This window comes from Neoarius graeffei, chromosome 14 (assembly GCF_027579695.1).
Source record: "Neoarius graeffei isolate fNeoGra1 chromosome 14, fNeoGra1.pri, whole genome shotgun sequence".
Lineage (NCBI taxonomy): Eukaryota > Metazoa > Chordata > Actinopteri > Siluriformes > Ariidae > Neoarius > Neoarius graeffei.
Window position 1 is genome coordinate 65,431,170 of NC_083582.1, and position 23,542 is coordinate 65,454,711.

At 38.5% G+C, this 23,542-nt stretch overlaps 1 protein-coding gene across 1 annotated transcript in view; it reads left to right on the forward strand.

The window, feature by feature from the left end:
- rnf213b (ring finger protein 213b) overlaps positions 1 to 23,542 on the forward strand; it is a 140,818-nt gene that overhangs the window by 20,959 nt on the left and 96,317 nt on the right. The window contains exons 7-24 of the mRNA XM_060940238.1: positions 2,160 to 2,366; positions 2,581 to 2,803; positions 2,893 to 2,948; positions 4,685 to 4,847; positions 4,941 to 5,087; positions 5,175 to 5,273; positions 5,363 to 5,491; positions 7,426 to 7,591; positions 11,156 to 11,323; positions 14,159 to 14,308; positions 14,395 to 15,011; positions 16,299 to 16,458; positions 16,980 to 17,197; positions 17,353 to 17,496; positions 19,447 to 19,599; positions 19,746 to 21,294; positions 21,407 to 21,591; positions 21,701 to 21,856. Coding sequence (XP_060796221.1) covers positions 2,160 to 2,366; positions 2,581 to 2,803; positions 2,893 to 2,948; positions 4,685 to 4,847; positions 4,941 to 5,087; positions 5,175 to 5,273; positions 5,363 to 5,491; positions 7,426 to 7,591; positions 11,156 to 11,323; positions 14,159 to 14,308; positions 14,395 to 15,011; positions 16,299 to 16,458; positions 16,980 to 17,197; positions 17,353 to 17,496; positions 19,447 to 19,599; positions 19,746 to 21,294; positions 21,407 to 21,591; positions 21,701 to 21,856 — 4,690 coding nt within the window. The remainder of the gene's footprint in view (positions 1 to 2,159; positions 2,367 to 2,580; positions 2,804 to 2,892; positions 2,949 to 4,684; positions 4,848 to 4,940; positions 5,088 to 5,174; positions 5,274 to 5,362; positions 5,492 to 7,425; positions 7,592 to 11,155; positions 11,324 to 14,158; positions 14,309 to 14,394; positions 15,012 to 16,298; positions 16,459 to 16,979; positions 17,198 to 17,352; positions 17,497 to 19,446; positions 19,600 to 19,745; positions 21,295 to 21,406; positions 21,592 to 21,700; positions 21,857 to 23,542) is intronic.

Here is a 23,542-nt window from a genome sequence, read left to right on the forward strand (position 1 = left end):
TTTTCTCTTCGCACAACCACTCAATTGATGTCTGTCCATTTTTCATTTCTACCGCGGTTTTTAAAAAATTGATACATTTCACCGTAGGTGGACTGGCTCAACTGACAGGTTGAGGAAAGGGGGGGTTAATGGTCACATAGGCCACTCTTGCTCAGAATTATGATTATTGTTGTTGTTCTTATGAAATTAGTGTTCATAATGAATTATATATGACTATTTAACAATGTCAAGTGTATAACCATTTTAAGTGTACAAACATTCACGAAAAATATTTTTAAAGTTTCTGTCATGTGGTGCCCCCCCCCACTGGCTGCGCGCACACTATGGCTCAAAATAATATACCAGCAAGAAATAAAAGTTACTTTCACCCCTGAGTACGCAGTGTAGTATGCAGTGTTTGACTTAAACCAAATAATGAGCCAAGGTAATGAAATAAGAAAATGTTGATAAAATAAGACTTTAAGATGGATTACAATATCATTACACATCACAATATACTTACGTTCATTTAACATAGGCCGACTTACGACCAGATCGGTTTACAACCGGTCAGTCGTAACCGAACGCAGTCGTAAGTCGACGACTACCTGTATTACATAGCTAGAGTTACAGTGGGGGGCGGGTCTCCTGGTAACTGCGAGAGTTTGACTCCCCACTCGCATCTGTATTGCAGCATGCTTTGCCAGATGGCAGTAGGCATCATTTTTATGATGGTCAAATTTGAAATGGAAATGCTTTTTTTTTTTCACATTTAAGTCACATGATATGCAGTCAGAATCACCATGCCAACATTTATCAGGTCTTGGAGATCGGAGAGAAGAAAATCCAGCTTTAATTGTAGAACATCATCCAGTGGAAACACAGAACATTTACAATTGTGTTTTGTTGACATAAAAAAAAAGCTTCTATTTTGCACAAAACTGCCATAGAAACCTGCCTATTGTTACTTGAGTTTATCTTTATCTTGTAAATTATTAGTTTGTTTTTACTATCAGCACATTTATTGTATTTATTAGAAGGTATAAAATGGATACTAGGGTTATGACTGTGAAAGTGTTTTCAAAATTTCTACTTTCCTGATGTTGCATTTGGTGAACTTTTACTCATATATTACTTTTTTGAAGTTATTTTTATCGGGTCATGCAAAAACCTCCCGCACCCAACATCACCTCACTTTTGATAAATACATGTATATTAAATAAATAAATCATGATTATAAAATAAATTCATTGAAAGATGTGTAAAGTACTTTTATATAACAATAAATTGCTTAACAATTGTTGTAATAATAATTATAATTGTTAATTGATATTAATTAACAATTATAATTATTATTACAACAATTGTTAAGCAATTTATTGTTATAATATTAATTAACAATTATAATTATTACAATTGTTAAGCAATTTATTGTTATAATATTAACAATTATAATTATTATTACAACAATTGTTAAGCAATTTATTGTTATAATATTAATTAACAATTATAATTATTATTACAACAATTGTTAAGCAATTTATTGTTATAATATTAACAATTATAATTATTATTATTACAACAATTGTTAAGCAATTTATTGCTATATAAAAGTACTTTGCACATCTTTCAGTGAATTTATTTTATAATCATGATTTATTTATTTAATATACATGTATTTAGCAAAAGTGAGGTGATGTTGGGTGCGGGAGGTTTTTGCATGACCCAATAAAAATAACTTAAAAAAAGTAATATATGAGTAAAAGTTCACCAAATGCAACATCAGGAAAGTAGAAATTTTGAAAACACTTTCACAGTCATAACCCTAATGAATACATAGTGCTTCATGTGAGTGTAATAAATGAACATTTGAGTACTGTTTTAGTTTAAGGGCATCATTCGTTCATTTGGCTGGCATATGGGCTTTGTAAATAAATTAATTTGTAATGGTGAAGAGTATGTTTGTCATCAATGAGTTTTGAAATAAGCCTTCTATAAATCATTCAATATTGTTTGGAAACTAGTTATGCGATGTTTATGAATGTGTTATGAAGGCCCACTTCATGTACCTTTCAAGAAAGTATTGCCTAATAGCCACAGTCGAGATTATTATTATTATTATTATTATTATTATTATTATTATTATTAACGGTTATGGCTTGGTTTAATTTTCAATGCAGCACCGTGATGGGTCTGATGAACCAGTGTGTTAGGACTTTGCTCTCAGAGGCAATTCTGCTGGTTCCTCTCCTCCACTCCGTGAGGCAGCTTGAAGCAGACTCCAGCCGACTCGGACCGACTGTTGAGGAACAAAGCTGGACAGGATTGCAATATGTGGAGTACCGTGTATACAGAGAAAAAATAAGAACATATCCTGATAAGAGAAGGTTTGTCTTTTTTTTTACTATTAAGGTATTTTAAATATAAGCCTTACTCATTCAATTCCTGTAAAACAACATATTTAAATAAAAAAATGTCAGAAATTATTTTTTTTTAAATTGCCTACAAAGATGTTCTAAAATATCCATCATTGGAACCTTAATTGATTAAATAATAACGATACTGAAAATGAATTTTTAACTCTCTCGTTACATTTTCAAGAATGATCCTTGATCTGGTTGAAAAGCGCAAGTCGTTGGCCAAGGACAAGCCTCATGTTGTGACTGCCTGGCTGTCCATGATGGCGTTTGATGATATGTCCAGGTTTGCCAAGTCGATGGACATTACATCTGAACAACTAATTCAGAGCCTGATGTACAGATTGAAAGATTTTCAACTGTTCTTTCGAAACACTGATACTAACCAATCACAGAAAAACTTGGAGGTGGGTGGTATACTGATAGCTGTCTCAAAGAACAAGTTATTCATCTTCACCAAGGCAAAGAATTTCATAAATGCTTTTGTATTTTCCAGGTCACAGAAAAGATTCTGACAGACCTGTTGATTTGTGTTGATAAGGACAAAGAAAGGTATGATTCTTTGGGGTCACTCTTGTGCTTCTTGTACCACATTACTGCTGAATTCTTCAGTCTGGGTCATCAGAAGGAGTTGACTAACCTTCTGTAACAGACAGATGATGTAGAAGAGAAATAAAATATTTCAGAACATGATGTTTTTGGAATATAATCAATGTTGGTGGGCGGCACGGTGGTGTAGTGGTTAGCACTGTCGCCTCACAGCAAGAAGGTCCGGGTTCGAGCCCCGTGGCCGGCGAGGGCCTTTCTGTGCGGAGTTTGCATGTTCTCCCTGTGTCCGCGTGGGTTTCCTCCAGGTGCTCCGGTTTCTCCCACAGTCCAAAGACATGCAGGTTAGGTTAACTGGTGACTCTAAATTGACCGTAGGTGTGAATGTGAGTGTGGATGGTTGTCTGTGTCTATGTGTCAGCCCTGTGATGACCTGGCGACTTGTCCAGGGTGTACCCCGCCTTTCGCCCGTAGTCAGCTGGGATAGGCTCCAGCTTGCCTGCGACCCTGTAGAACAGGATAAAGCGGCTAGAGATAATGAGATGAGATGAGATCAATGTTGGTTAGGTAACAATGGCTCTGCTTCACATCAAGCTACAACACACCTCCCTGCCGTTCCATATTTTTCTATAACAGCATGTCCTGGAGTGTTTTATTCCTTACATATGAATCAAGTCCATACTGATGTTTTATGGACTTCAATATTGAAGTTCATATTGATTGAAGACAAGTTCAATATCGTGCTAGCTGAATGGAATATATCTGATATACACTACCGTTCAAAAGTTTGGGGTCACCCAGACAATTTTGTGTTTTCCATGAAAAGTCACACTTTTATTTACCACCATAAGTTGTAAAATGAATAGAAAATATAGTCGAGACATTTTTCTGGCCATTTTGAGCATTTAATCGACCCCACAAATGTGATGCTCCAGAAACTCAGTCTGCTCAAAGGAAGGTCAGTTTTATAGCTTCTCTAAAGAGCTCAACTGTTTTCAGCTGTGCTAACATGATTGTACAAGGGTTTTCTAATCCTCCATTAGCCTTCTGAGGCAATGAGCAAACACATTGTACCATTAAAACACTGGAGTGATAGTTGCTGGAAATGGGCCTCTATACACCTATGGAGATACTGCACCAAAAACCAGACATTTGCAGCTAGAATAGTCATTTACCACATTAGCAATGTATAGAGTGTATTTCTGATTAGTTTAAAGTGATATTCATTGAAAAGAACAGTGCTTTTCTTTCAAAAATAAGGACATTTCAAAGTGACCCCAAACTTTTGAACAGTAGTGTACCATGAAAAAAAAAGCCATCATCATTATTATTATTATTATTATTATTATTATTATACATACACATTCCTTTTGGGTGTTCAACCCATCTCTCTCTATTTCAAAATTCTCTCAAAAGCTTCCGTATTTAATGAAGCAAACCTGGCGGCCATGTTTGTTTACAGATTGTCCCAGTTGCTCGCTAGCGCGGAAGTTTTACATCTCCGACGTGTGACGTCATGTTGTCTTGACAACCATGCAGTGTCGTAAACTATATTCGATGCTCATTCTCTATTGGGTAGAGTGACGTAATACACATAGGATAAGCAATATGCTCACAATATTGCATGCTATCAAACCAGATGAATGAAACCTGCTAGAAGGGAATAGAACACATGTTTTTATTCCATGGAAAAAAAGTGTCTTGTATGTATAATAATTCATTTTATATGATTTTACTTTCAGACTCATGAGCTCCAAATGGTTGGACTCCATATTTCAGTGCTGCAGACATGTCCATAAGAGCACTTGCTCAATGGCTCGACTCGTTCCAGCGTATAAGGCAGCAGTGCTTTCTTTTCAACTGGTGCTAAAAATGGCTGAAATTCAGTACGAATTTCTTACAAAGGTATCACACATCACAGCTACACAGCGTCTAACTCTGTTTCAGAGCTACTTAGTTGTTTATTTGTTTGTTTGTTTGTTTGTTTATTTATTTTAGCATGAACCGGATGAAGATTCGGAGAAAACAAGACTTTTGAAACAGATTCTTGAAACCACTCAGAAGGAGTTCTGTCAGTGGAAAGACAATCTCCTGCAGAAGCCTCTGCTCCAATCTGACCGTCTCACTTACCCCAAAGAAATAGAGGTACAGCAATAATGATGAAAAACTAAATTGACTCTGTGTGTGTTATCAGAAGGTTGTCTAAACAGTGCCATTTCCCACTTCCTATAGCTCTGGAATGCTTTCTTTGGGCTGGAGTGTTCAATTCCCTCTGTCACAGAGCAGTGGATGTGCAGCGTAAAGAAAGACTTGAGAAAGAGGATCTCTGAGGTAAACCCCAAAAAGGCATTTTCATGATAGGCTGTTAACTAATAATGCATGGAGATTATATAATTTTCGACCATTTTTTTTTTCTACAGCTTAATGACGTACGGCAGGTACAGATCTGCTGTATGGAAACACCAGCAGAAGCGATAGAGAAAAGCCATGTCACAATTCAGACTTGTTTTCAGGAATTGTGCCTCTCTGCCATTAAAAAGTTATGCCAGGTTGGTGACGGTTTGCTTAATGCCATTTCCTTACCTATCAATAGGTTGTATTTATTCCTGTCTTTTTTAATAGTTTTTTTTTAATCCAGTTTTTGCCCATTGTACTACTTACTATGTACAGTGGTGCTTGAAAGTTTGTGAACCCTTTAGAATGTTCTATATTTCTGCATAAATATGACCTAAAACATCATCAGATTTTCACACAAGTCCTAAAAGTAGATAAAGAGAACCCAGTTAAACAAATGAGACAAAAATATTATACTTGGTCATTTATTTATTGAGGAAAATGATCCAATATTACATATCTGTGAGTGGCAAAAGTATGTGAACCTCTAGGATTAGCAGTTAATTTGAAGGTGAAATTAGAGTCAGGTGTTTTCAATCAATGTGTGAGTGGGCACCCTGTTTTATTTAAAGAACAGGGATCTATCAAAGTCTGATCTTCACAACACATGTTTGTGGAAGTGTATCATGGCACGAACAAAGGAGATTTCTGAGGACTTCAGAAAAAGCGTTGTTGATGCTCATCAGGCTGGAAAAGGTTACAAAACCATCTCTAAAGAGTTTGGACTCCACCAATCCACAGTCAGACAGATTGTGTACAAATGGAGGAAATTCAAGACCATTGTTACCCTCCCCAGGAGTGGTCGACCAACAAAGATCACTCCAAGAGCAAGGTGTGTAATAGTCGGCGAGGTCACAAAGGACCCCAGGGTAACTTCTAAGCAACTGAAGGCCTCTCTCACATTGGCTAATGTTAATGTTCATGAGTCCACCATCAGGAGAACACTGAACAACAATGGTGCGCATGGCAGGGTTGCAAAGAGAAAGCCACTGCTCTCCAAAAAGAACATTGCTGCTTGTCTGCAGTTTGGTAAAGATCACGTGGACAAGGCAGAAGGCTATTGGAAAAATGTTTTGTGGATGGATGAGACCAAAATAGAACTTTTTGGTTTAAATGAGAACTGTTATGTTTGGAGAAAGGAAAACACTGCATTCCAGCATAAGAACCTTATCCCATCTGTGAAACATGGTGGTGGTAGTATCATGGTTTGGGCCTGTTTTGCTGCATCTGGGCCAGGACAGATTGCCATCACTGATGGAACAATGAATTCTGAATTATACCAGCGAATTCTAAAGGAAAATGTCAGGACATCTGTCCATGACCTGAATCTCAAGAGAAGGTGGGTAATGCAGCAAGACAACGACCCTAAGCACACAAGTCGTTCTACCAAAGAATGGTTAAAGAAGAATAAAGTTAATGTTTTGGAATGGCCAAGTCAAAGTCCTGACCTTAATCCAATCGAAATGTTGTGGAAGGACCTGAAGCGAGCAGTTCATGTGAGGAAACCCACCAACATCCAGAGTTGAAGCTGTTCTGTACGGAGGAATGGGCTAAAATCCCTCCAAGCCGATGTGCAGGACTGATCAACAGTTACCGGAAACATTTAGTTGCAGTTATTGCTGCACAAGGGGGTCACACCAGATACTGAAAGCAAAGGTTCACATACTTTTGCCACTCACAGATATGTAATATTGGATCATTTTCCTCAATAAATAAATGGCCAAGTATAATATATTTTGTCTCATTTGTTTAACTGGGTTCTCTTTATCTACTTTTAGGACTTGTGTGTGAAAATCTGATGATGTTTTAGCTCATATTTATGCAGAAAGAGAGAAAATTCTAAAGGGTTCACAAACTTTCAAGCACCACTGTAAATAAATGGCTTTTGCATGTTCGCCATGTTGTTTACATGGGTTTGCTCAGAGTTCACCAGTTTCCTCGACCTTTCAAAAAAATATGGCGGTAGGTGGATTGGCTACCCAAAATTGCCCTTAGTTGTGAATGAGTATGTGTACATGGTGCTCTGTGAACATAACAAGGATAAAGCGATTACTAAAAATGCGTTAATTAATATTTATGTCACATTCAGGCAGGTAAAGCAGGGCATCTTCTGCAGGCTATACAGCAGGACCTGAAACATGTTTCCTCATCCATCTTGTCTTCAATCATTACTGAGTCAACAGCTCATTTTGGAGAAGACAGAGTGACCCAACTATTCAGTGACCAATCTGCTGTCCATGTCCTCTTCTGTCAAGGTACACTACGAGTATTTAGCCTTATTGGTGATGCACATACAATACTGTGCAGAAGTCTTAGGTCCCCAGTTTTTAGTACAAACTTTGTTACAGATTTTTATTTTATGACAAACATTATTGAGTCAAACATTAGGTTTCGAGCACGAAATTAAATGTTACAGAAAAATATTGGTATGTCAATAGAGAAAACAGAATATTACATAAGAGACTACTTTTCAAACAAAAAAACATAATGAAGGCTGCTGGGTTTTGCTGCAAAAATAAGAAGCAAAGTCTTCAGAAGAACCATGGCTGCTTCTGCAAGATGCTCAGTAAAACTTAGCAAATATTTTCCTGATAAAACTGCACAAACTCTACCTGAGGCTACTATTTTTTTTCAGCAAAGGGTCGTCACACCAAATATTGACTTTGTTTCATTTATTACTCTTTATTGCTCTCTATAGCATTTATAGCCAAAGGAATTCTCGCATAATGAGGCTTTAAAGGAACAGTCCACCGTACTTCCATAATGAAATATGCTCTTATCTGAATTGAGACGAGCTGCTCCGTACCTCTCCAAGCTTTGTGCGACTTCCCAGTCAGTCAGACGCAGTCAGACGCGCTGTCACTCCTGTTAGCAATGTAGCTAGGCTCAGTATGGCCAATGGTATTTTTTGGGGCTGTAGTTAGATGCGACCAAACTCTTCCACGTTTTTCCTGTTTACATAGGTTTATATGACCAGTGATATGAAACAAGTTCAGTTACACAAATTGAAACGTAGCGATATCTGAGCTCCGTATCAATGCGCTGCCGAAGCGTGCAGAAGGTGTTAGTATGCCTGTCATTATAGTGCGGACTTTCCATAGCATAGCAAATCGCTATGTTTCAATTTGTGTAACTGAACTTGTTTCATGTCACTGGTCATATAAACCTATGTAAACAGGAAAAACGCGGAAGAGTTTGGTCGCATCTAACTACAGCCCCAAAAAATACCATTGCCCATACTGAGCCTAGCTACATTGCTAACAGGAGTGACAGCGCGTCTGACTGCGTCTGACTGACTGGGAGGTCGCGCAAAGCTCGGAGAGGTACGGAGCAGCTCGTCTCAATTCAGATAAGAGCATATTTCATTATGGAAGTACGGTGGACTGTTCCTTTAAAGCTAGACTGCCTTTCAGGTTTTTCAAGTGTAGGTCATAAAAAGAATTTTCCCTGACACCTAATTATTTTTGTTTAGTGGACCGAAAGCTACTGAATTCGAATCAAAGACTTCCAATTTTATTAGTTTTTTAAAAATAGAACAATTAATGAATTTAGGACCACGTGGCCCTAAATTCTCCCCTATTTTTTCCTGCTTCACCATGATGCAATACAAGATACTACGTCATGCATCATGTGGTGGGCTTTCCCCGTTCACGCAAGGCATTGTGGGATACAAATTTGAAACAGGAGAGAAAAATGGAGGACGCGAGTGTGCGAATGAAACGTAAAAGACCGACTACAGTAACGGAAAGCGAGAAGAAAAGACATTATGTTATATACGAAGGAAAGGAAATGCAGGAACAAACTAATAAATATCGGCGGTCAGCGAGCACCTCGGTGTGATCAGCTGTTCGTTTAGCGACAGAATGATGCTAAACATCATTCTGGTAAACTTGTGCATGCGCACACACACAGACTTCGTCTGTCTGCTCGACTGCACGAAGCGAGCGATTTCATGCACATTATTTGCTTGGGAATCCCGTCAAATTAAATAACTTCCCAGCCACAGAATGGCCTGGGGTTTTTTTTTATTTATTTTTTTTAGATAGTACAGAAATAAACATATATTACAGTGACCAAATTTCAGACAGAACTAAATTTCACCGATTTTATGAAATCGAAAGGCCGTCTACTTTTAATGCAAACATTGCATGACATAAAATCCTTGTCAGTCACATATTTTCTCTGGAAGAACCTCAAATAACAGTCTATAAAGTACCCTAGAGCATCAATTGCAGGAAATGAGAAAGCATTTGGAATTTGGACTGATATATAGAAGGCTTATTTCACATGGATCATAAGTAAGAAATGTAATGCCAATGCTACGAAACCGTAATTGAGGAATATTTATGCTCTTTAAAAAAAAAAAAAGTATCAAAAACCTTTCATTTTAAATTATGCTAATTATCTTTACCCTGAAGGAGTGGCACGGTGGTGTAGTGGTTAGCACTGCCACCTCACAGCAAGAAGGTCCGGGTTCGAGCCCCATGGCCGGCGAGGGCCTTTCTGTGTGGAGTTTGCATGTTCTCCCCGTATCTGCGTGGGTTTCCTCCGGGTGCTCCAGTTTCCCCCACAGTCCAAAGACATGCAGGTTAGGTTAACTGGTGACTCTAAATTGACCGTAGGTGTGAATGTGAGTGTGAATGGTTGTCTGTGTCTATGTGTCAGCCCTGTGATGACCTGGCGACTTGTCCAGGGTGTACCCCGCCTTTCGCCCGTAGTCAGCTGGGATAGGCTCCAGCTTGCCTGCGACCCTGTAGAAGGATAAAGCGGCTAGAGATAATGAGATGAGATGAGATGAGACTTCTACATTAAGAGCGGCACGGTGGTGTAGTGGTTAGCGCTGTCGCCTCACAGCAAGAAGGTCCGGGTTCGAGCCCCGTGGCCGGCAAGGGCCTTTCTGTGTGGAGTTTGCATGTTCTCCCCGTGTCCGCGTGGGTTTCCTCCGGGTGCTCCGGTTTCCCCCACAGTCCAAAGACATGCAGGTTAGGTTAACTGGTGACTCTAAATTGACCGTAGGTGTGAATGTGAGTGTGAATGGTTGTCTGTGTCTATGTGTCAGCCCTGTGATAACCTGGCGACTTGTCCAGGGTGTACCCCGCCTTTCGCCCGTAGTCAGCTGGGATAGGCTCCAGCTTGCCTGCGACCCTGTAGAACAGGATAAAGCAGCTAGAGATAATGAGATGAGATAAGATGAGACTTCTACATTATTGAGTCGGTACCAAACCATTTTACAGTCCAAACGTTCGTTTTCCAGCACAAAATGAAATGTTACAGGGAAAAAAATGTTTGTATCTCAGCTGCATATTCCATAAGGGAGCACTTTTCAGATTAAAAAAGAAAACATAATGAAGGCTGCTGGGTTTTGGTGCAAAATGAAGAAGCGAGTGTGACAGATAAAGTGTCCAGAAGAACTGTGGCTGGTTCTGTAAGATGCTCAGTAAAACCTACAGCTCATTTCCGCATAAAACTGCACTCGTTGTACCCGAGACTACTATTTTTTTTTTTTTAAGCAAAGCGTCGTCTCACACCAAATACTGACTTTGTTTCATTTATTATGGCTTACTGCTTCCTGTTTCTAGTATTTTTTTAATGTTGAAACATTTCATTTCCTTATTATTTAAGCTATTTTTTGTCTACAGCACTTCTTCACGTGCCTAAGATGTTTGCCAGTACTGTATGAATCCTGGATTAATTTGAAAATCAACTGGGAAATTTTATACTTTAACCACTACTCTGCAGTCACAGTTACAGCGAGACCAACAGGCCTAACATCACATGCAGTATAACATTCTAACATCCTGCAATTTCTCTTTCTTCAGGAGACTGGAGTCATTACATTTTAAATGAAGAGGCCAGTCAAGTCATGAACATGTGCCAGGATACTTTTGGTCATTTGGTCAATTCTCTTTGCCAGGGTGATATTCCTTTTGGACATCTGCAGATTATCCTGAAACATCAGAAACAATTCCAACAGCTGTACAAAAAATGTAGGTGCCATATGATATTTGATGCCTATATGAACAGCCCTTACAGAAATGTCACATGATCTCCACATGCAAATGATCACATGATGTCCATGTGGTTTTTGATCACTTATGTGTCACACATTCTCCACATGTACACTTTTTTACATGAAGTGCATGTTTTTATTTTGTGTAATTTTTGCTTACACACAATTCTTTTATTTCTGCATGCTTGTTTGACACGATTCATTTATATCCACATGTGATTTTCTTTACTACGTTCACACTGCAGGCTGAAGTGACTCAAATCCGATCTTTTCGCCCATATGTGACCTGTATCCGATCTTTTATTGACAATATGAACGACACAGATCCGATTTTTTCAAATCCGACCCAGGCCGTTTGGATATGTGGTGCTAATTCCGATTCCTATCCGATCTTTTCATATGCGACTTCAGTCTAAACCGCCAGGTCGCATTCATCCGACTTACACGTCATCAACAAGCCACAAACGTCACTATTCTGCGCTGAAGTAGGCGGTGGGTCTCTCAAAAAAGTTACAACAACATGGCGCAGATAGAGGGTGGGACGAGTCATATTTAAATTCACCTCGTTCGGTCCCCCCTACTTATAGGGAGGAAAAAACGTATATGCTGTCTTTCTTTGCATAAGGCAAACCTCACGGAAAAATCAAAAGACTAATTACCATTCGGTTTATTGAGGTGCACAGCAGTGTATACATATAGTTGCAACAACTCACATAAAACAAAACAAAGACTGATATTCGGTTGGTTGAGCTGCGCAGACTGCACGGGTTGCGAGCTCGAGCTTGGTTGCTATGGTTACTAACAACAAGTTTGACAGGCATATCGGGGTTGGGGTTGGTTTGCTGGCAGCTTTGTCCCCCCCAGTTTTTTGTCCCCCCCCCCAGTTCAAAAAACGTATCTGCGCCCCTGCGCATGACATCAATGCGAGGGACGCTTCGGGCTGTGAAGGTTCTGAATCTTCTCAATGGAAGGACGCAGAGGTTAGGGAGCTGATTTCCATTTGGGGGGATACAGCTATTCAAGCTAGATTGGATGAGTCATACCGCAACCGGGCGGTTTTACTTCCGTAAACACTGGCCATGCTCACTGCGTGTGACGTCGTCGTATCCTGCAGTGCGCATGCGGAACACTTTTAGGTCGCTTTTCGTTCATACTGAGGATCACATACAAGTCGCATATATTTGTTAATGTGAACGACCTCACAAAAAAATCGGATTTCACAAAAAAATCGGAATTGAGCATTAAGCCTTGCAGTGTGAACGTAGCGTTTTACTCATGATTCATTTACTTTGACGAGACTTTTTTTTTTTCATGATACATTTCTTTCACCTGTACACTCTTAGAAATTAAAGTCCATTGTTGTACCTTTAGGGGTACACCGGCTTGTCACTGGGGCAGTACCCTCTAAGGTACTTATTTGTACCCTTTATATACTGATTGGGAACATATTTGTACCTTTTTGGCCCTAAAAAGGTACACATAGTTACCTTGAGGTCCAATAATGAGCCCTAGGGGGTACACTAGTGTAGATTGTACCTTTGAGGACAGAAATGGACTCCTACTGTAACTATACCCCTATTTCTGACAGTGTAGGGCACGTGGTTTTATTTTTCACATGTTCACTTTTCACGTGTGATCGCATGTGTTTCATTAAATGTGCAATTTCAGGGCATAGCATGGTGAAAATGCACTTTCACATGTTTTTCACTTCACTTTTACAGATGTGAGTTTGTATGTGATTTTTCAAAAAGGATGAATATCTTTACACAATAGCGTACCATAGGTTTGCATATGGACGGTACCAGTATTTTGGGAGGACAGAATTGTCCTGACCAATATTTGAGCGAACTCGTTCACATTATCTTTGGAGTGAAATCATATTAGATCAGTGTTCCGTCCCAGAGGCTACGTCTCCAAGACAATCAATTTAGGCATACTAGCATTTGATTGGCTGAAATGGAGGGGGCTATTTGAAGGCTTATGTCATGTGCAAATATCATATTTACCGCCAGATATGGAGGAGGTGATTGCTGAGCAGTGTGCTGACAACAGTGAGTTATCAAGACTGGTAGTCCATACCTCAAGCATAGGCGAAAATTTAGTCTTTCAGATGACTTACTTCCTTTCCTCTATTACCTGCACACGTATCGTAATTTTGTCCATGTCAGCACATTTTGTACTTTGTAAATATCATTTTTTAAACCACCCACAGCATAAGTAATCGATAGTAAACTAACTAGCCAGTATTCATATTGATTTAAAGTGAAAACCTGCTAGCTACCTAACATCACCAGCCTTTCCATTGTGGAAAATAATGCCAACTGATGTTAGTTAACCCTGTTAGCTAGTGTTAACTAGCAAGCAATTCCTTTTGGCTTCCATCATCTGCAAGCTAGCAGTCAGGTTGCTCACAGGAATAAGCATAAAATGGTGGCTATATCAAATTATGAATTGAATTCAGACTAGAAATCCCATAAAAATGTCACTGTGCATGAATTAGTTTGTATGCAGGAAACATAGCATGTCCATAGGTTGGAATTTTATGGAGGCATCAGCATTAAAGTTAGTCTTCTAGGATGTTCAGCAAATGTAACCTTTGAAAGTGAACATATTTGGTCATGAGTTTATTTTGGGAGAAAAAAATAATAATTGGTTTTGTTGTAGACATTTTGCCATGTATACAGCCCCGGGGTGGATTGTTGCAACCCTACCAATGTTGAGACCAAACCTACACCCCTATTCTTACATGTGTTGTGTTTCATCATTAACCACTATGTTTTAAGTGTGTGTTCCACCGTGTCTCCATTTTTAGGCAAAAAACACATCAACTCAGAGAAAATCACTATTGATGCAGAAAGACTACTCAGTCAAAGACAGAAAGATCGCCAAGCCCTGCTGGAACAGAGGACCCATATAGATGTCCTCATAAAAATGGTTGGGAAAATCTCAGAGAGGATTGCCGGTAAGTTTGGTACTGTACAATCAAAGAGACTGTACATTCACCAGCGTTCTTAATTTAATGCGATGTTTCTGTTGATGCTCCATCAGTACCTGAGATCTCCCAACTTGAGAAAGAACACAAGATTGATATGCAGCTAAAGGGATTAAATGAGCTGGTGGGAGTACAATCATGCTTCTCCAATATGGACCTAAAGGATATTTCCACAGGGATGGTTCTGTACTACAGTGCTGACTTACTTACAGTGCTCAAAGCAGCAAAAGAGATGCACGATTTTCAAGAAAGCAATCTGATTCTCAAATCATGGATGGACAGAGCAAATGCGCTGGCACCTGGTTCTAAACGTCTATCGCTGCGTCTGGAAGAAGTTCTCTCTAAAATCTGGCAGCCTTCTCTTAGTGACTTTTACCAGCTAGGTATAAGTATTGGACATGGATCTGTGACTTTTGAGGAAGTGGACAAGGCTGTTGAAGGGTGTGGAGACGAAGGTGATGGTGCTAAGCTCAAGAAGGAGATGAATCTTATGGCCAATAAGCTTGCGGAATTTCCAGGTCTGGAGAACAACTGGCTTGAACCAAGGCTCAGTCAGATCCAGGAGTATAGACAGCTTCACCATGCGTCAGAGTCTGCCAGCGCAATACTGAAGATAAAAGACCAGTTCAATCTGAAGGGAGACTTCAGCCATATATCCAGTCTTACTCAGCTGGTAAAAGCAGTTTAATCACAATCCTTATCACATTTGTTTAAGTGTGTGTTTCGATACACTGAAAAAAAAAAGTGTTGTAAATGTACAGTATTTATTTTACAGTAAAATACTCTTTTATTACTTTGCAGAACTGTACTATACTATAAATGATTGGGCAATTAAGCTCATTTGGTCAGCTAAATGAACATTATATTTTATTTTGACTGGTAACAGTGAGGTACTGTAAAAAATACAGCAAATACCTAAACAGGGCTCGACATTAACTTTTTTAATCTGCTCGTCCAGTCGGAGAATTATTAAGATTTTTCACTCGTCCTGACCGTAACTTTTTTATTTCTATGTATACGAAACAAAAGTGGTTAACAAAGTTTATCAAAAAAGCAAATATAGTTATGATAATCATTATGCTTTAATCATTTATAATTTTTCAATAAAACTCAAACTTTTGCTATAACAATAAACAAAAACTATCCAATGCCCCATTATGGTGCATGAGTTGTTCTAACCCATTATCTGATCTGCAGTTTTAAGAGTTAGACTCACCCAAATTCAAAGCTTCTGAAGGAAATAAAGTTAAATCTTGATTAATCCAGTAAAACCTGAAGTATAAATTAATTTAATGAAGTGAAACAGAAATAAAACAAGTTGAACATGATAAGGATGACAGATTCATGTTGTGAACGAAAACAAACTGTAAGCGAGTTTGGCATTGCCGTAAAATTCCCGCGAAATATTTTACGACATTTGTGATCATTAATGTATACCATTACAAAAAAAAAAAAAAATACAATAAATCTCCAAATGAAATGAAATGAAATGAAGATTCACCACAGGTATTTCTTTTATTGAGGTATTTGATCACCATTTCTCCAATTTCAATGAATTCAAAGTCTGTTAATCTATAATGAGATATTACGACGTGGTTATTTTTACACACGCGCATGCTGTATTCGGCTTCCCGGAATTTCATAAACAATAACACGGCTGGATTGAGGTCAGTGAACTAGTTTTGTTGGAACTTTATTAATGTAACTCTTGAATAATTACTAAAAAAAAATGGTGATTTTCAACAAATAATCAACTTGTCCTGTCAGACAGGCAGATGCAGATTTGACTTGTCCACACCAAACATTTGGTTGTCTCGGACAGTCGGACTACCATTAATGTTGAGCCCTGATAAATACTGTATATGTTCAGGTCTTTACTGTAAATATATTTTATATTTATTTACCATACATTTACAGTAGTTTCCTACTAACCAAGTAAATCACTATAAATGTTGTGCAGAGAGAAGATTCATTCAAAAAGAAGCCTCTTGAATCACTGAGCAACGACCTTATTAGTGCCAAGAAAAAGCTTTCTCACGTCAACCATCAGCACACAGCTTGTCTGGAGGCGTTTCTGGACAGCGAAAAACTAGTCGACTGGGTTAAGACCATGATTGATAGTAAGTTCGTTAAGTGCCTCAAATATATTCTGTTTTTCAGAGCTTGCTTGCACTTTTTATAACCTTTTACATTAGGGTGAACTGCCTTTTCTGAGCATGTATTTTTGTGTTTATAATAATAAAGCATATATTGAAGTTACTGAAGCGTTACAGTAGTTTACATTGCATCAGCTAGTAGTTGTTCAATAGGTCAGTCAGGCAGTATTCGAAGAGCTAATGTGATTTGTATTAATTGGTAGTAAGCTAGAAGTTCTCCAGGGGCTATACTGTATAAGACTCTGTAACTATTGCTTAGTTCATAATTACAATTACCAAATCATTACTTCATTATTACTCACTGAATAATTACCCAGTAATCATTAATGGTTAATAGTAGTGATTTAGGTGTTAATATAGTACTACTCATTAGTCCTTGCCTATGAGTTGCCTATGAGTTATTGAGCAGTGTTGTAAAGTGTTACCCACTTTTCTACTTAAGTGTTTGTTTCTTACAGTAACTCCCCATTTGTGCTTTTGAACAGAGCGAAGTGATCTGAATGTGTTTATGGAGTTGGCTTCCATTTCGGCTGGAGAGAATGACATTGAGATTGACAGATTGGCCAGTTTTCACGATGCTGTCTCAGGTTATAGCCCGTTGTTATACTCCTTACATGAGGAAGCAGGTTTTGAAGAGTTAATTGTCCGTGCTCAGGAAGTCTGGGAAACTCTCCAAAAAGATGAAAAACTTCCAGAAAAACTGGTAAGTTTTGTTGAGAAATATGCAGTTTATAGACTTCTTTCAACTCTTATACTATATGTAAAACACTGAGACCATTAGTTCGGAATATTTAGGCTCTACTGAAATGAGATTTAGCCATATGTCAGTTGTTAACAGGGTGTGTGTCCTGTTTGTAGAAAGACTCTGCTTGTTGGTTAGACTGGCTGAAAGGACTGAGCGAGACTCATGGCTCTGTGGAAAAGTCTTCTCTTTCTATGGCCTCAGCAATCAATACCCATGGGGTGTACCATGTTGGCTGGCCAAATAGTTCTTCTGGAAAGGTGAGTAGACTGTTGAATTTACAGTGTTGCAATGGATTAATTATATATATATATATATATATATATATATATATATATATATATATATATGAGTGATTCCACGCTTATGGGTACTGAAATGGGGACATGAACTTATTTTTAAAAATTCACCTAAAACCATTTCTTTTTTTTACCATCAGGTCACAAAACATGTAATCTTTAATGAATGATATGTTAAAAGATAACTTTAATTTTCTGAGATGTAATAAAAACATATTTATATGCCGAAGTCAGAACATAACAGAAGTGTTGTGGACATATATATTCTCAATTTTAACAATGTAGAATTACTTTTTGAAACATAGGAAGGTGATGTTTTAGCAAATATAATTAATAAACATGTGTAGTCGAATAAACATACACATTCTTTCAATAAGATTAACATGGTATATAGCTAGATTGTAATTAATTTGTAACAGACGCGAGATGGACAATCGTAACAGAAGTAATGTAACAGACATCATTTTGGAACTCATAGGCTTGACTTTGGCATATAAATATGTTTTTATTACATCTCAGAAAATTAAAGTTATCTTTTAACATATCATTCATTAAAGATTACATGTTTTGTGACCTGATGGTAAAAAAAGAAATGGTTTTAGGTGAATAAGTTCATGTCCCCATTTCAGTACCCATAAGCGTGGAATCACTCATATATAAAAAAGATAGATAGATAGATAGATAGATAGATAGATAGATAGATAGATAGATAGATAGATAGATAGATAGATAGATAGATAGATAGATAGATAGATATTAGGGTGCATCAGTTGCCCTCACTTTCATAAAATCTGATGCATTTTTGTTTGGGTGTTCCTTTTCACCAATAAAGACATCCTGTAAAATTTTTTGACCATATTCAAAAGTCTAATGGTGGCACCATGAGGTTCATTTTTTGCCAAAAAACGCTTATTTTATGTTTTCGCGTAAGGTTTGAATCACAATGTTGGACTCCATTTATTGATTTCTTGTGACCCAGAGATCATGTTAAGAACCTTTGCAAGGGATTGAGAAGCATTAATGTGATTCATAATACATTTGTATTGTTTAAAAGTAGTTGAACAATGATTCAATGAACAGCTAAAACTCAAACTGTGCTTGATAATATATTTAGAATATGTACTAAAAATGTGTATCTAAGATATTTGGTATACTCTATAAGGTGCCATAATCTTTCATGAAAAGTAATCGAAATTTTGTCGTAAAAGTCATAAAATAGCAGCTTTTTCCATAACTTTGAGCTCCTGGTGCCACCATTAAACTTTTGAATTTTGTCAAAATATTTCACCCAGTGTGTTTACTTACCAAAAGGAACATAAAAACAAAAATGCATCATGATCGGAGTAACTTTTCATTTTTAGGGGGCAAATGATGCACCCTACTGCGCATGCGCACACGGACTTCCTCTGTCTGCTTGACTGCGCGAAGTGAGCAATTTCATGCACATTATTTGCTCGGGAATCCCCTCAAATTAAATAACTTCCCAGCCACAGAATGGCCTGATATTTTGTGAGATATTACAGAAATAAACATATATCACAGTGACCAAATTTCAGAGGGAACTATGAAATCGAAAGGCCGTGTCACTTTAAGTTACAACAACAAATAATTTTTTTTTACAGTGTATAAGCTCATATTCATATACTCACAGACGGTTTCTTCACATAGGCCACAAGCTACTAAATTGAGCTAATTAAATTGCAGTTCACGTGAATGGGATAAGCTTTTTTTTAAATTATATTTTTAATTTGCTATTTTGAGATGTGACAAAATTAATGAAAGCAAGTGATATCTGTTGGAATAAGCCTTTATAAATGTAGACATCTAAGTTTTCATGAAGAGATTTTTGAAGGAATCTTTCTTTTTTCAATGTTAAGAGACTTGTAATTTCTTTTTGTTGCCATTTTGTAGAAATCCCTGGGCAGTGTTTTATGTGTGAAGGTTAAAAACTCTGAAAAGGAAGTGACATACAGTCTCAATGAATTACTGGAGTTACAGAACAAACTGATGTTGATGTCATCCAAGGGAGAGCGTGGCAAGGAGGAAGTAAATAAGTTCACGGAGGTTAGTTTACCAGAACAGACATTCTGACTGATGTTTTAATGGGTTCTGATAGTAGAATGGGTTCAGGAAGGGTTATGAGTTTAAGAATGGAAGAGATTATAAAGAGATTTAATAAACGATGTGAAAATAATGTCTCTTTATTCTAGATATTTGAGGGAGTGCAGAGAATGGGGCGCATCCTCATGCAGCTATGTTCATCTGGCAACTTATTCTTCCGGAATTTGTCTGCACTTGTAATATGCTACCATGAAAAGGACCCATGCATTGACATATGCTTTCCCTTGCTCGAGAAGCATATTGTGTATCATGGACGTGTTGCAGAGGAGCTTCAAAAAGTATGTCGTGCTATGGAAGCCTGCCATGACGATTGGTGTAGATTTATGTCTGAGCTGCGCTCTCAGTTCTATGCACTAAATTATTATACCTCAGAACAAGTGGTCTACCTTTGCCACTGGATCAACAAAATCTGTGAAAAAGGAATGCCCGTGCCACAACAAATATGGCACTTGCTCACTCTGCTTAACCCAGACAGTAGACTGAGTGATATCAGACTTGCCTTTGCGAAGGCAAAAGAGAGTCTTCAGCCTGAGCTTCAAAGCCACATCAGTGCCGACTTAGAGTCCGAACAGTCTATCGATATTAGCAGACCCAGACAACACAGAGAAAACTCGAATATTGACAAAGACCCTGAAGAAGAGGGAATTGACATGGTCCCTGAGAATATGCTAGAAGAACTTTCAACTAGCTCTGTAATATATTCTGAAGAATATTGTGAAATGAGCAGGCTTCAGGAGGATACTGAAGAAGAAGAGGAAGAAGAAGAAGAAGAAGAAGAGGAAGAAGAAGAAGAAGAAGAGGAAAAAGAAGAAGAAGAAGAAGAAGAAGAAGAAGAAGAAGAAGAGGAAAGTTTGGCTGAAGGGGATCAGGATGAGTTGGAGGACAGTAGCAATGAAACTGGATCAGAAGAAGACATTATAGACACTGTCTCCTCCACACAGGCTGAAAAATGCAAAATTACAAACACAGCTATGGAAACTCTGGAGAATTTGTGGCGGGACTTCATGAATAACATGCCTAAATACCTTACGCAATACATGGACGTTAAGGCCCTTGCTCATTTTCTTTCCTGTTTCTCTGCCATGAACAAGTTAAACATCATGCGCAAGTTGCCATCTATTCTTCAAGACGGAAAGCCCAATCTCATTCTTTGCCCTGCTACAGAATTAATAACCACCACACTTGCTTTGTACTTGGAGAGCCCAGAACAGGCTTTTCCCTCAGTTGATGAGGTGCTAATGTGCCAAGAGAACACGAGTGAAGAAGAGGTTGAGATCTTCCTTCGGAGATGCCTCGGCCAAGGTGCCCCAAGCCACCATCAGAAAATCTATACATTGGTTAATCCAGGTTTGCTGACCTATGATGTAGGTGTGGCTCTGGCAGAGCGTTTTGAGGCAATGGAGCGTAGTGCTGGGTCTAATTTTCGCATGGTTATAGTCTGTCCTGTGAACCAAGACAGATATATCCCATCATTCTTTAGCAACTACAAGGTGCAAGCAGGATTGAGTTTTTCTTTAGAAAGTGCCAAGAAATACCTCCAGGAACATTTAACTACTCCCTACGTCCAAGGTCGTCAATGTCGGGTCTTTCCAGATGGTATTTCATCCTGGTTGGTTACATCTAAACGTGCAGCTGTTGGTGTGTATTCCAGTATATAAAATACATTTGATATAAATGAATGTAATAAAACGATCAAAATATTAACATAAATTGTTGAATATTCCTACTTGCCACTTTTGTCTCTTTGCAGGAAAGTCGCTCTATGTTACAAGGATGTTCCAGAATTTCAAGGCACCTTTTCCAAATGCCACTTACCTGCCAGTTAGACTGATAGAACCCAATATTGACATTGATTGCTTAGTCCAAACACTTTGTGAGAAGCAGTCATCACTGAAAGAACAAGATCCTGTTCTCCTGCACATTGACACTGCAGCCGTATGCTTTACTACACTATATTGCATTGTTTTGTATAGTTTACTCATTTATAATTAGAGTAATTTTACTTTGTGAGTTTGAAGCTCATAGCAGATATTTGACTTAACAGGTTCGTTGTGGATTAGAGGAGTTCCTCTTTAGGTTACTCATTCTAGGATGTCTGAGTGACAGTGAAGGGAAACTATGGAGGAGAAACACAGCCCACTTGATTGCAGTTGAAGCACTTCTGCCAGATTCTGCTCATCATAGACAAACACATAAAGAGGTATGTCTTTTCCTCCCCTCTATCACAACCAGGCTTTGTGACCTTACTTTGTCTTACTTCATACAGTTTACTTTCATTTGATTTCTCAATGTTTCCTTTATTACCCAAGTCATTCTGTATTCTGAAGTGAATTCATTATTGAGTTGTCATGAAAATTCGGGAATTTATTCTGTTTGTAAAACAATGGTAATAGTTAAAGGTCCCATGGCATGAAATTTTCACTTCCTGAGGTTTTTTAACGTTAAAATGAGTTCCTCTGACCTTCTTAAGTCACCCCAGTGGCTAGAAATTTCATAATGTGTAAACCAAACTATGCCCAACATTTGAGAATGGCGCGTCAAAACGGCGCGTTGATAAGCTCTTCCCTTTACTACGTCAGCAAGGGAGATGATCCCCACGCCCCCCCTCTGGATTCCCACCCACTGTATGAATTGCCCGCCCAGTTGTAGTGAGGAGACCATAGAGGGAGGACACAACAACATGGCATCACCTAAGCGAGCGAAACATGGAAATTGCGCTGTACATGGACGTGACAACACAGAAAAGAGTCTGTTTTTACTGCCGACGGGAGAGCCCCTGAAGATGCAGTGGCTTAATTTTATTTACTTCAATAATACGCCGTCGAGTCTACCTAAGACGGTGTATGTTTGTCGGAAGCATTTTCCTGATGAATGTTTCCACAACTTGGGACAGTACAGGGCAGGTTTTGCACATCAACTGTCACTGAAGCCTGGGTCCGTACCAAGCATCCCTGCCGCATCAGCCACAAACAGCGAACAAGTAAGTGTATAACTGTTAAGTCGTTTTGCCGTGTTTTAAAATTGGTGCCACGTTAGCCTTGCAATGGCTACATTAGCTGTGCAGCTAACCGCTTCCTGCAGTTAGCCAGGTACTCTGCGCTACAAAACCAAAAAGCATGCAGCATGCTCTGTTAAACTGAGTTTAGTCTGGAAATTGACTGTAACTTATGAGCTTATGTTTTGCCGTGTTTTAAAATCGGTGCCACGTTAGCCTTGCAATGGCTACATTAGCTGTGCAGCTAACCGCTTCCTGCAGTTAGCCAGGTACTCTGCGCTACAAAACCAAAAAGCATGCAGCATGCTCTGTTATAATAGCCAATCAAAACAGTTTTTACAAAGACACCCACATTCTTTTTTTAAGTCACTCGTTCATTTTATTTGTTTGTTTGTTCAGTAAAAACCCAAACATTTGTTGAATTTATTTTATTTCCTCACGTCGCACCTTAATGACGTCAGCACGCGGTATTTTTCCCTTCGCGGTTTGTTCCTTCTCCCTCGCCATAGTAAGACACCCACATCTGCTTGTTCTGACACACTGGAGGTAGCGTCATAGTGCTGTTAGCCAATCAGAGGTAACACGTTTACATGTCATGAATATTAATGATAAGACCCACCCCCACCCTCTACCCTTCCCTGCCTCCTGCTTCTCATTAGCAAAACGACGCACTGGGAAAAGCGCTGAAATGGGGCTTTCTCCCAGGAGGCTATATCTACGTGCCGAGGGTTCATTTCGAGAAAGGCTGCAGATATAACATCCGGAAACCTCCACGAGCCCGTTTAAAGCATCAACAAACCACCATGCCATGGGTCCTTTAATAAAATGGTAACATTTTTAATTGGTGCATTCTTGAAATAAATTATTTGTATAACTCTTTGGTTCCTTTTT